The sequence below is a fragment of the Megascapheus bottae genome, chromosome 5, assembly GCF_031878675.1.
Source record: "Megascapheus bottae isolate mThoBot1 chromosome 5, mThoBot2.hap1, whole genome shotgun sequence".
Lineage (NCBI taxonomy): Eukaryota > Metazoa > Chordata > Mammalia > Rodentia > Geomyidae > Megascapheus > Megascapheus bottae.
This window is the reverse complement of record NC_143513.1, coordinates 67,026,967-67,041,674: the sequence shown is the minus strand read 5'-3', so window position 1 is coordinate 67,041,674 and position 14,708 is coordinate 67,026,967. Positions and strand designations below refer to the sequence as shown.

Here is a 14,708-nt window from a genome sequence, read left to right as displayed (position 1 = left end):
TATTATTTTTATTTTCTTTTCCTTTACTTAAAGCCAAAATTTTTGGCAGAAAATTTGTGGAAATAAAAAATGTATTATATTTTTATTTTGAAATAGGAAATATGTTAACATTTTAGTCTGGTTCAACTTTGCCTAGATAAATTACAAATTATAAATCAAATAACTGTGCCTCTAGTTTTTCAAAGCGAGTTTCAACACTACTTACAATGAATAGTTATTTATATTATTCATATATATATATAACATATATTTTGTACATGCTATACATTCTCTATATAAATTCTTTATATTGCTTTATATTATGGACATTTTTAGTGCCATTCCTGGCTCTTGAACTCAGGGGCTAGGTGCTACTCCAGAACTTTTCCACTCAAGGGTAGTGCCCTATCACTATTAGTAATAGTAATAATGACAGTATATACACAGCTCCACTACGGCTTTTTTGATGGTTAATGGAGACAGGAGTCTCATGGACTTTCGTGCCCGGGCTGGCTTTGAACTGTAATCTTCTCAGCTTCGTGAGGAGCTAAGGATTATAGGTGTGAGCCACCAGGGTCCAACTTGCATTTTGCATTCCTGATGCTGAATAGCCTGTAAATTGATGTAGAACTATGCTGCTGGAAGCTGGTGTGAAAATTACACCATAAATCAAACAAAAGGGGATTTATGCACAGTGCTTCATGGTCTGAGGACAGCAAACCTCATGCTTTAGATGCTAGGGACCCCCCAACCCCAAACCTCATATGTGATCTTTACCTTTTGGAGAAAGAAGCCAAGTAGCCCTTCTCCAAAGAAACAAAAGTTTAATGCAGAAATTATAATTCCAAGCCAAGAAGGTATAAAATACACAAAGAAAACTCACACATTAGCATGATGTGAGAAATTTTAAAATATGTTCCTAGTAAGATTGCAGCAGTCTGTTAAAAAAAAAAAAAAGCCTCAGTCAGGCCTAGCAACAGATCTAATAAAGCAAGCCCCAGGAGTCCATGTGGATATGGGAAGTATGTGATAAGAGGCTTAAACAACAGTGAAACCATCCCTTGAGTAAAATATCTTTTAAGGAAGGCAGAAATGCAGGGCTTTGTGTTTACTTGGGATTTTCAAATTCTTCCCAAGGTGAAATGTAGAATTACCTCTATCCTCAGCCAGTGGCTTTACAATCGTGGTATGAGGTAACTTCAGGTAGATATTGTACTAAGGATTTAGAGATTCTAAGGAGCTGGTCTATCAATGGAAACCACCATGTGTGTGAGTGACGATAGAGAACTAAGATGAAGAACTCTTGTTACAATAAGTTTCTTCAGCCATGGATCTCCTGTCACCACCATTTCTTTCTCCATCCCTACAATATACATAATTGTAGACAGTCTCATGGACAGTGAATACCTACACATTCAAAATTACAGACACCAACATTATAAACACTTACTAGAGAAGATCATTTTGCCACTATTCCAGTTGGGATGACAGCTATCACACAGTCCATCCCACACAAACCCTCAGGCCAACAGAGAAATTCATATCCAAACCACCCATTGTACAGTTCTCAATCTTATCTTACATAACCTCCAAGCAGGACAGTCAGGTCTTGTGTGAGGATGTGCTTCTCTTTTACATATCCAAATTTTATCTAACACCTTGGGCATCAAACTTGAAAGTTTCTCTGGCTAGTGAACTCCACTCTCACCCATATATGATCATTTGGAGATAAAAGCCAAGTCCCAGAAACTCTTCTCGCTGTATATGCTGTAGGCCAATATGAATATTCACACCTACATGACCAACAGCCTTCAATTCACATTTGAAGCCTAAGCTACTTTTCTGGGCTATATACCATTTGAATCACTCATAGTATGCCTTACTTTTAACACACGCAAAAATGACTAATTTTCTTTTTGAATCTATTCTGCTAGGGTTTTCCATACCAGAAAAAAGAGTTCTACCACCAAACAGCTGTTTGTTCCAGTCATTTACAATGCTGATGCATCATGAGACCTACTTTAGTTTAACGTTCCTTCCTAGAACTCTAAGTCAACCAGATAATTCTACCAGTTTACCAATCTAGACCTCAAATTTATACTTCCACACTCAACTCCACAATTCTAGTTTTTAGCCACTGTACCACTGACAGACCGCCTAGAATTGTAGATATTAGCATGTACTCTCAAAGGACTCTACCTCCAACACCATTATAATCATAACATTGTGTATGTGTTATAAACACTACATCTGTCCTGTTTAATACTGTATCCTCAATACACAGCCCTGTGTCTGGCATATAAAAAACTCTCAATAAATACTTATCGTTTGATCGTTCATTCACTGATTCAACAGGAGAATCCATTAAAAGAGAGAGAGAGAGGAACAAGCCAGAGATGGCATATGTTCAATGTCAAATGAGAGATAAAGTGGCGGTAAAAGAGCTCATGAGAGGGAGCAGCATGATTTGGGACTGGAATTGGATAAGGAGTCTGAAATAGAAATACTACAGATGATGATGATAGCTATCATTCACAGAGGACTTTGTGTGTGCTAGTCAGAATGAAAAGCAATTCAAAAAACAATCAACACACAATGTGAACCAATGCTCTCTGCTGAGGTCTTATTTTATCCACTGTACCAAACAGTGATTCCTCTTTTTGGTAGTGGTGCTGGTGATTGAAACCAGGGCCTTGTCTATGCAAAGCAAACACTCTGCCATGGAACTATAACCCACAAATTTCAAATAGTTTGCCTATATTAATTAATTCAACACATTATATCTAAGAAACAGCCAAGCACCATTATCATACCCATTTTACAGATGGGAAAATGAAGGAAAAGGGTGGTTAATAATTTCCTTAAAATGACAAAGTAGGAAGCAACGGAGCCATGAATTTAATGCTGAAGCTACAAGTAGGACTCTACACTATCATTTATGCCCTACAGATAAGCAGCCTTTATCAGTCTGCCTATCTTCAGCTACTAAAAACACAGTTAATTTTGGACTCAAAAAAAAAACAACAAACAAAAAACAGCCAAAAAGAAGTGTTATACCAACTCACCCTGACCTATGAGCAAATTCAAACCTAAACTATGCACTGGGGTAGTTATAAAAAGAGCCACTTAAGTGGCTAGGGGTGTGTGTGTGTGTGTGTGTGTGTGTGTGTGTGTGTGTGTGTGTGTGTGAGAGAGAGAGAGAGAGAGAGAGAGAGAGAGAGAGAGAGAGAGGCACTATACCTGTATTGAACAAGTGGAAAAGCTGCCAATCAATTTATCAGTAAGTATGCGAACCGTAGGTCCCTGTGGGAACTATGAATGAATACATGGAAAATGAAAGATGTCAGCAGGAAACCCTGGTGGTATGATTGCTTAGTCTGAGTATGTTTGACTTTCTGCAGTAATCCTGTCAAAAGACAGGAACGAGTACATGAGGGTACTTAACTTACTGCTTTCTTGTGCCCTGGATCTGTTACCAAAACTATTAATATCTTACTGCTTTCTCTTACCATGTTAACTACTTCTGGGAATGTGCCCTTCGGACCTTTTCCCATAAGCTAGCCTCAGAACCATCTGACTCTTAAAAGTGGAAAGTGGAGAAGACATCTTTGGTTTAGTCCTATCTATTGGTTAAACTAATTCCTCACCCCACAGTAGTACTGAAATATATTAATTATTGAATCTCAAAATATTAAGCATGTGAAATCAGTTCATGGGCATTATTTATCTGTTGTCCCTGTTATCTGCAGGTCTGAACTGGCAAATAGGTGCAAATTCGTGGAAATACGATCATGTAAATGCTTCAGAAGGACACAATGAAAGAGCAGTGGAAGCTATGAAAGAGAGACGTGGAAGATACAGCTGAAGGAGAAGGAAAGCACAGTCATAAGGGGAGTAGAATCCAAATCAGTAAAAGAAATTCTTCTTCGTAAGTGCTGATTAATGGCAGATCTCGAATTCTTAATTTAAGGAAGGTGAAAAGTAGAAACTATGACACAAGAGGAAAGAAATAGGTTCTACTGCAAGTAAAATATCAGAGCACTTTGTGGTATTACACAGGTAGTAATAGAATACCAGCCTTCAAAATTAGAAATCTCAGTAACAGATTATGTTCTTAGGCTACTTCAGTTCTAATATTATATCATGGATTGTATAATTTCTTCCTAAACACACCACTTCCTGAAAAACTGAGGTAATAAACTACTGGGCATTTCACAGCCACCCTGAACCCTACACTTCAAGATTTGATGTTAACACTGCAAAGTGTTCAAAATTTTGTATGACATATTCTGTAGGGAATATGTTGGAAGCATGCTAAATAAAAGCTTAAAATACAAGTAAGCAGAATGTCTATGTTAGTAAAATAACTTACTTTGAAATGTTTACATAAACAATAGCTACAGGATAAAAATGAGTTCAATCCAGGGCTAAGTAGCATTATGACGGTGAAGTGGAGAGAGGAGCTGGGGCTGCTCAGAAACAGTGCAGGTTTGTTCCATCACTGGGTAGCCATGGGACAGAGCAGATAACCCAATCACACAACTCAACCTGGTGCTTGGGAGTGTTACCAGTTGCCTTCTAAATACTCTTACATTCACAGAGGACATCGTGGGTGCTAGTCCGAATGCAAAGCAATTCAAAAAACAATCAACACACAATGTGAACATTTAACAAAGTTGGATCCATGAAACAGGATCACAGAGCAATATCCACATGTATTCAAGAGAATGGAAAAGATAGAAGACTACAAAGCAGTGGTGGTAATGTCTTTGTTTACAGCAAACTCTCTTTATTCAAGGGGAAAAAAAGCTCCAGGACTCCAGGACTCAAAATCCTTGCTCCTTTCTCTGAACTAAGGAAGAAAGGTTATAGCTCAGTGCACGGAAATATGAGCTAGGATTTTGTTGCTAAGATGCTCTTCTGCATGCACTCCTGTATGTGAAATCACACTTAAACATGGAATCAGAAGGGAACAAGAAAAAGTATTTTTCTTGAAGCAGAAAATTCCCCAAGAACACAATTCATGGCAGTGGCATAGGAAGGTTTCTGAACATATGAAAAGGAAGATGTTTTCATTATGAGAAGCAAAAAATAAACAGCTCTGTCACTGACAGTAATGTAGCATTTCCCCAGAGATGTTGAAGAGAAGAGCTGGGGTACATCCACCAAAAAGTCAATTTGTATCTACTACCTTCACATTCCAAATCTCCAGCTGTCTTACCTGGAGTTTCCATGATCAAAGCTGTTAGGTGTATGAGTACCCAGATGTGGTGGCATGCACTTGGGAGGTAAAGGCAGATACATGGTGAGTTTCAAGCCAGCTTGGCTAAAGGATAAGATCCTATCATTTAAAACTAAGGGCTAGGGAATGTGATTATATAGTAGGGCACTTGCCCTAGATATGTGAGTGGCAAGGACTCTCACTAAACAAAAAAGGCACTCTAAGGAAGAGTGCATAAACCAGACATTGCACAGATGAAAAAGATATAATCATTTGGGACTTCATTTTAATCTACTTATTAATTAAAGAAACAGATTCTGAAGAACACATATATTACCAGAAATAGTGAAGTAAATTTGCCACTTGAAATATATGCAGAGTTAAAATGTAAACTCTGAAAACATTTCTCTCACAGGGCAGAACTGCATCACCATCAGCCCCTTCCCAAGGTCCTTCTCTCTACTAAGGTGCAAAACAGCCCAGGCAAAAATAAAAAGAGCAGAAACTCTATAATCACATAGTCCCACAGGGCACGCAGCCTTAGGCACTCTTATTGGAAGGACAGACATCCAGTAATCTTCTTGCCTATACTTGTCTTCAACAATTTTTCTGAGTAACTCCTAACTAAATCAAGTTAGAGACAAGTGTCCTAAATTTGGTGTCCTACAGTGTACAAAGAACACCAAAGAAACAACAACACAGTGAAAAAGTAGATTTAAAATATGTAAGAAGAACTTAAATGCAACCACCACTGGCATGGCAATCACAAATACTTTTAGATTTAGAAAATGGTGAAACCTCTATAATTTTGGGGAATTTAAGAGAGGGACTTAAGAAAGACACACACAAATTAGCCATCTAAGACTTGTGTATCTGAAAAAAAAACTACAGACCAAACAATCCCAAGTCCAAACAACAGCCCTCCCTGCCCCAGCTCCCAATCCATATAACAATGTACTCCCTTCCTCTTTTTTTTTTTTCTCCCTTTTTTGGTGTGTGTGAGGGAGGGGGAGGGGAAGCTTGAACTCTGGGTCTGGTGCTGTCCCTGAGCTCTTCAGCTCAAGGCTAGTGCTTTACCACTTTGACCCACAGTGCCACTTCCAGTTTTCTGGTGGTTAACTAGAGATAAGAGTCTCACAGACTTTTTGAGCCTGGCTTGAACCACGATCTTTAGATCTCAACCTTTTAAGTAGCTAGGATTACAGGTATGAGCCATGGGCGCCCTGCTCTCCCTTCTACTATGAGAGTGAGAGAAAATGGACTATAGAAAGATCCATGGAACTTCTGGCCCAGGAGAGATTTCTAAACTTGTTCCCACTGTGGTGTTATAGTCATGAAACATGTTTTTGTGCTGACAGAACAAGAGTCAGTTAGCTCTATACTGAAGTCCAACTGGGGTCCAATGTACTTTGTTTCAAGGAAGAGGGAACAGAGGGAGCAATGTCTTTTTCTAGCTTCTATTAGTAGTAACAATGTGGGCAACCAAATTGAAGAACCACCATAAATCATAAATACCTAATATTACACAAAAAGGTACAGGCCTGTTATGATGGCACATGTTCCAGGATGTTTTCTCAAGATCGCAAATGTAGAGCCCAGCATTAAGATGCCAAGATTACTGTGTGAACAGAGCTCCTCCCTAGGTGATCCCTACAGGTCACAGAGTATCCCCACCCTCTCCATGCCCTCCCCAACTCTCCCCCCAGCCTTCCCCAGGCAGAATCACAAGTCTTGACCTTAAGCCATCTGTATAGTAACTTAAACTGCAAAGGAAATAATTAGGACATGGTATGGTACTAAGAGGGAAAAAGAGAAGAAAAGGCCTTTGTAAAATAAAACTCAAAGAAGGAACATCTGTGCCTTCAACTATCAGTGATGAGAAACAACAGAAAGGCAGCTGAAAGGAACCTTAGTATCACTTAAGAAAAAGTCCAGAATAGACTAGAATATATACAAGAGAAACTGCAATTAACACAGACTACACTTGCAGAATTCCTGGAAGATTTGCTGCTTTTTACATTCCTTGAACTTAGGAAACATACCACATTTTACTCCTTTGATTTCAAAGGAAATTCTTCTACCAAGGCTACATCCCATGAGCTGCTGAGGAAATGTAACTGTCATAGAAGTCTCCAAAGCTCTTAGGAAAGGAGGATGATCTGAGATATCTATTGCTGGGGAGAAGAGTAGTGTTCTTTGGGTGTGAGAAGTCAATAGAAAACCAGATGTGGAAGGAAAAGGTCAGGAAATGCTGCTAGAAAGAATACTCCATCTATCCACCTATCTCCCTAATCACTTACATCCTCCCAATTATCTTCAGGATCAGTTCTATCCTTTCTCTTTGCAAGTTAAAGTGGCACTGCTCTTCTTAGTAAGTCTTCATTACTTGATTTACTTCATGAATAAAAGCAAATCAAAGTCTGACCCCCTAGAGTTAGCCCTTAGAACACTCTAAGGCATATTTTTTATAGTAATACTATGCATCTCCAACACAATTAATCATGGAGAAGAGGTTAAAGAATAGTAAATAGTCAAGCCACAAGTTAATATAAATGTCCAGCTGAGTATAACATGTTCCACAAGTAAAGAATAGTGAATGAAATTAACATATGAGTGGACAAGACCATGTAATATGAGAAAACAGAAAACATTCAGAGAGGGCCGGGAGTTTGGCCTAGTGGTAGAGTGCTTGCTTAGCGTGCACAAAGACCCAGGTTTGATTCCTCGGTTCCACATACATAGAAAAAAGCCGAAAATGATGCTGAGGCTCAAGTGGTAGAGCTCTAGCCTTGAAAAAGTCCAAGGATACTGCTCAGACCCTGATCTCAAGCAAAGACTGGCAAAAAAAAAAAAAAAAATCAAAGGGATTTTGGGCCGTGAGTTTGGCCTAATGGTAGAGTGCTCGCCTAGCATGCACGAAGACCCGGGTTTGATTCCTCAGTACCACATCCATAGAAAAACGCTGGAAGTGGTGCTGAGGCTCAAGTGGTAGAGCTCTAGCCTTGAGAAAGTCCAAGGACAGGGCTCAGGCCCTGAGCTCAAGCCCAGGACTGGCAGAAAAAAAAAAAAAAAGAAAGAAAGAAAAGAAAATATTCAGAGAAAGACAGCCCTTTCTCTATTCTGTTTAATCTAACTTATCCTATGGCTTATAGAAATGTAACCAAAGAGAATGGTATAGGCTCTTTCTCTTATGCTGTTAAACAGACAAATAAGCAATTACAAGTGTTCATGTAGTAGTACAGAACAGACACAGATGAAAAGAGAGAGGAACTCAAACATATCCACTAGGCCTCCTCATGCACAGATGGAAGAGGAAGCAGAATGGAAGCATAGGAAGTAATGTACATTTGCAGTGTTTGCTGCTCTCTCTCCTCGGAACCATAACTGATTTTTCTGGTGTACCAGAACAACAGCCATACACTAGCCTCATTTTATTTCCTGTTTTATACTCTGTATCTGCAGGAGACTGTAATTATTACAGAGCAGGCTAGAACAAAAAACATAATAAACCTAAGATAAAGAACAGCTTTACATACTACAAATAACAAAGCCCAACTTTTTCTCTACTAAGACAGGATCGGGCCAAAACAAGCCCACATCCCCATTTATGGGAAACTGGATGTGTGGAGTGAAGCAATCAGCACAGTAGAGTCTTCCCAGTCAAACCAGATCTAGAACCAAATCAGTCACATTCAGGGACAGAATACTACAGACAGGAAAGCAATGGCTGGTATTGGTAAGAACCTACTTGGTATAGCTGGAAAAATGAGAATATAAGGAAACCAGTCACTTCTTTTAGTAGCCTGAGTGCATGCGCGCACACACGCGCACACACACTTTTTCCCTCTGGGTCATGGGGACTTGAACTCTGGGCCTGGGCTCTGTCCCTCAGCTCTTCAGCTGCAGGCTAGCACTTCACACTTTGAACCACAGTGCCACTTCCAGTTTACTGGTGGTTAATTGAAGATAAGAGTCTCATGGACTTTCTTGCCAGGTTGGCTTTCAACTGTGATCTTCAGATGTCAGCCTCTTGAGTAGCTAGGATTACAGACACAAGCCATAGACACCAGGTTCCATCCATCCATCCATCCATCCATCCATCCATCCATCCATCCATCCATCTTTCCCACCCCTTAGCAGTTACCCTAAAATGAAGTGCAAAAGCGTGGGCCTAGTGGTAGAGTGCTTGCTTAGAATACACAAAGCACTGGGTTTGATTCCTCGGTACCACATTCACAGAAAAAGCTGTGGCTCAAGTGGCAGAGTGCTAGCCTTGAGAAAAAAAGTGTCCTAAGACAGTGCCTGAGCCTTGAGTTCAAGCACCGTGACTGGCAAAAAACAAACGAAAAACATTCATCCAGTTGGTGTTATATGTAGATATGTTATATAGGACTCAACTTAATGACAAACATCATTGGGATTAATAAACCAAGCTTTGCTTGTCAGATCACCTCAGTGGCCCTCACTGTTGAAGGAATCTGTCAATCTGTTGCTCCTCTGCCTGAATTATTTATTCCCCACTTCTCCCAAGGCAGCCAAGTAGGTGCTTACTCTTGCAAAGAGCAAAACACCCTAATACACCCTGACCCCCACTCTGTAGTAATTTTTGTAAATACTGGGGGAGTGAAGAAGAATGGGTACAGACCAGATGCCTAATGTTAGAGGCAGTTAACTCTAGCACAGAAATGCAGGTTCATTCATTGTCTCACTATCATGATATAACCTCCTTCATACTGCACATTTCTTGAGTGTGTCTAGGAGACAAAGTGTGTACTTACACATGTTCTCTTTTTCCCCAAGGATGGGCATGGGTCAGGGAGGAGGGTGGAGTGAGGTACTATGTACCAATAACAGTTCATAGTAAATTCATTTTGGCAGCATAGTGCATACACTGTCATCTCAATAGAAACTTCCATTTATCATGACCTGCAACTAAGAGGGGGAATCAATCTGGGGCAGTGGGGAACACAGCTAGAGATTTAAAAGAGATTAAGAAAGTTTTATGAAGCCATTATATAAGTGTACACTACGTTGCCATCACTCCTGGTGTTTATTCTCTATCAGGCCGTACGCGTTTGCCTATATGACCCTGCATGTCTACCTGTCCCTCAGACAGCAAAATTGCCAGCGTGCTCCAGGGAGCGGAAAACCCATACATCTCACTTAAACAGCACAAGGGCACCCAACACACACTCGTACTTAACACGGTGATGGAGAGATGGGAAGGTGAGAAGGGGGAAAAGACAAACCTACTCTATTACAGAGAGCACGAAAAATTGCAATCTTAGCTGAATAATTTGTGATTCAGGCAGACAAGGTCATACCTGACATCTATTTAAATTGAATAGCTTTTTCACTTCCAGTCTTCTACTTGCTCAAGCTTTCCTCTTTTATTTATGTGGTAACTGAACAAAATTTAACTGGCATTTATTTTTAAATAACTTATGAGCAAACCAATTCTCTAATAATCACATAGAAAAGAGATTAAAATAGGTATGAAATTGAGCCAACGTTTAAGGGAAAGCTGATGACGTAGGAAGAATAATAATGACAAAATGAAGACAAGTTTCACAAGAGCCATGGCTAGCAAACAGAAAAACAAAGGGTTGATAAAGCACAAAGATGGGGAGGACAGAAGGGGAATAAAATTCAAAGGCAGCAATGAAGAGCTTGAAGATCCTGAATTCAGAGGTCCCGGGAGGAAATTCAGGCAGACCCACTTCTATCTAACATCTTTTTCTAGAACTTCACCTCACCACAGGTACAAAATCAGAACAAGAACATGCACCTGATGAGTCAAAAGACAGCAGCCTAGCCCCCAAACTGTTTGCGCTTGAAGCAGAGGCAAGAGTGGATATCTGCATACTGATACCACTTTAATATTTTTATTTTGAATTGATAAACTATTCCAAGGCTTAATTCAGCTCTAAGAGAGTCCAAAAGCATGGATTCTATATATACTTTTTAATAGGGAGATGACCTTTGTATATAGGCAGCCCCCATTGCATTTTGCAAAATAGGGATTTGCAACACTTTTTCTCCTGAAGCTAAAGATCCCCCAAATTGCCTTATGACTGCTCCAATGTCTCCAGCAAAAGAACATTATTTAAGAAAATATTGTTGAGAATACAATACCATGTACCTATATAAATTAACGATATATGTGTAAGAATAACTCAGCAGGGTAACCACTGAGAAAATGAGCCAGACAGCATAGCACTGAGCATGTCACACTTGTTAACAATGAGTCTCAGCAGACACACCACAGTCATCTGTGGCTCAAAGACCATTAGCAATAGGCTTCTAGATGTCTCAGGTTTCTAAGCCACAATAAAAGCATATCACTGCATCACACCCACTTGATAGAGATCTTGACTTCTTGACTGAGTAAATCCTTCCACGAGACATAGGTGGTCTTGTTTAATCATCATCAGCACTAACTGGCTACAGAGAAAGAAAAGCTCACCAGGTCCTACTGCCTGAAATAGTATCAAGATACCAAAGCAAGGAGGAAGAGCCAGACATATTTGCAGTAAGGAAGCACCAGGACCCAGGAACAAAGAGTCGGCCAAGCTTGGGAACACAGCATCTTTGAGAAGCCATTACCCTCTGATTCATCACTGCTCTGGGCCAGGCTGAGCTCTAGCAGCATTCATCTATACTAGCATTTTCTTCTCAAAGGCCAAGGCAAATTTCCTGGTTTTACAGGCAAAGACTTGCTAGCCCCTATTCCTTCAGCTCTCCAGGTGACACTGCCCTCCATGCACAAGGCACATTCCATACTCTTCTTCACAGGTAGCGATGGGAAATGAGAGGATGTGCATCACAGGTATTTCTCCACCCACTAGATTGAAATCCATGCTGATATGTTCACTGTCCTCCTAGCTGGGTCATGTTACATTCTCAGTGTCTAGAGAAGTTCCTAGCACATAGCAGGCATTCAATAAATATTGTAAATGAAATCTACTCAACCGACAAGAGAGATAGTCTGCCAAAAGGGATCTTCAATGTGGAAGGATAAAGTTCTTACTGTGAAATGTTCATTTGGGGGCTTATAAGTATTTATGTCATCAATGCTTCGCTATAATCAATTTGTATTATCTCAAAAGATAGTCATACATTTCTTCATGCTCTCCTTTTCGCAAGCAACCAGAGAAAAAGCTCATTAGGAAATCACAATTAATTCTTAGACTTATCCTATCCTAAAACCTATACTTGACCTTTACCATGAAGACATTCCATTCATTGTGAGAATGAAACAAGGATTTTTAAAGAGCTAATTTCATTTCAATATAACTGGGAAGAAGTCTCTTCTACACTTCTAATAGTTTATGGTAGAGAAAAAAACAGAGGCAATTCATGCTAGTATATAAGCTCACATTGTATTTTGTATAAGAAGGAATTGTAACAAGAATTTAGAACTTGTTGGCATAATATGAAACAGAATCCTCATGGATGCCTAAGAAGATATCTTAGGAAAATTCAAATTCAGGGCCCAAAGCTACAGAAAACACTGAGGCTGAGTTCTTTGATGAGAATTCATACATACACAGGGAACCTCAGAGCCTCACACCTGGATTCAGGGACAGGACTTACCCCAGAGATGTCTGCGACACGGTGGATGGGCACTTCCTTCTTGCTGTGCAATCCCTTCCCATTCTTAATAGCTCTGTAAAGGAAGAAGAGAAAACTCAATTAAGAAAGATAAAATAATAAAACACAGTAGGAAAAGGAAAGAGGGTGGGAAAAAGAAGAGTGAAGCAAGGATTGTTAAAATGGTAGATGTCAATGTACAGGTCACAGTGTATGCTGGTAAGTGGCTACTCTGTGAGGAGCAGTTGCTGGAAAGACAATTGTCTGGCTGCTCTTCTCCTGAGCCCAGTTACCACTACTTGGCTGCCAGTTTCTGTTAACAGTGTGCCTGGTAATCAGAGAGCTCCCTTACTTGTTTCCAAATTAAAGGCATTGTTCTGGGCACAAAAGAAGAATCAGTTGGAAGAGCACACTCCTAAGAAACAGAAGTAATAATGTTTCTTTCAGCGTTTAATCACATGAAACATTTTAAATGCAAAATATGGAGCTAGTGTTCCAATGCTAATGGAAATAAGTTCCTTCCAGGTAAAAAGATAAGTTGCCCTGAATGAAGCAATATTGTGCAGAAAAGTCATTTAACAGTTGGGAAAAAAATTAGTAAATGCCGCATAACTGATATTAAGCCTCATTCCCAATCAGTTTCAGGTTGCAGTAACAGAATGTAGCAGGGGGATTCTGGGATTTGCCACATGCTTGATCACATGTTGGTTTGCTCCAATATTCTCCCCTTTATTTTCAAATCCTCTGACTGGTAGCTTCAGGGATACAAACTTAAGCCTCATAGGGTGCAGCACTTACTGTGGGATGAAGAAGTACCACACTCTATAAAGTGGACTAGTAAATCGCTATGTCCCAACACTATTAGACAAGGCTTTCCTGTGTACTGTCAGCAACAGACCCAAATAGGGAAGAGTTAAGAAACAAAAGGGAGTCCTGGCACCAGTGGCTCACATCTGCAATCCTACCTACTCAAGAGACTAAGACCGGGGGCTGGGAGTTTGGCCTAGTGGTTAAAGTGCTTGCCTAGCATGCATGAAGACCCAGGTTCGATTCCTCAGTACCACATACATAGGAAAAAGCTGGAAGTGGTGCTGAGGCTAAAGCGGAAGAGCTCTAGCTTTGAGAAAGTCCAAGGACAGTGCTCAGGCCCTGAGCTCAAGCTCAGGACTGGCAAAAAAAAAAAAAAAGGAGAGACTAAGACCGGAGGATTGTGATTTGAAGTCAGCCCAGGCAGAAAGTCCAAGACTCTTATCTCCAATTAATGACAGAAAAAGCCCATTGTACTGCTGTAGCTCAAGTGGTATAGAGTGCTAATGTGGAACAAAAGGAGTTCAGGGACAGGGTCTAGGACTAGACTTTAAGCCCCAGGACAGGCAAAATAAATAGACAAATAAAAAGAGTTTTCGGGGGTTTCCTACAACACACACACACACACACACACACACACACACACACACACACACACACACACACACACACGGAGGTGCCGAGAAAGATGTTAGAGCAGGTGAGGATCAATGTGTGGGTCCTTGCTAAACCCAGTGACCATAGCTCTGCCTTTTCCCTCACTCAGACATACAATGAGGGGACAGGAATAGTGGGCAGGGCTCTGCAGTAATCTCTGTCAGGGTCTCTTCCCCCCACCCCAGCTCTCTCAGTGGTTGTGTGCAGTGCCAGCTGAATGAACCTATTTCTTGTGTTTGAGCCTCTATCACCCACTGAACCACTGGGCCATCCCAGGGGATCTGTCATTCACCCCAAGTGATTTGAAATGCTTTTGTTTCAGAAACAACATGAATTCTTTGCAGTCTAGATGCTACTCTACAATGTAAGCAAGAACAGAATGAACAAGAACTAAAAATCACACACTTTCACTCTGTTCTGAAATGCTAACCAAAAAAAGGTATTTCCAAGT

General features: G+C 40.3%; 1 protein-coding gene across 1 annotated transcript in view; it reads right to left on the bottom strand.

Annotated features, from left to right (window-relative positions):
- Nucleotides 1–14,708, bottom strand: part of Snd1 (staphylococcal nuclease and tudor domain containing 1) — a 450,499-nt gene that overhangs the window by 161,729 nt on the left and 274,062 nt on the right. The window contains exon 14 of the mRNA XM_090333252.1: nucleotides 12,797–12,869. Within this exon, the coding sequence (XP_090189378.1) occupies nucleotides 12,797–12,869 (73 nt within the window). The remainder of the gene's footprint in view (nucleotides 1–12,796; nucleotides 12,870–14,708) is intronic.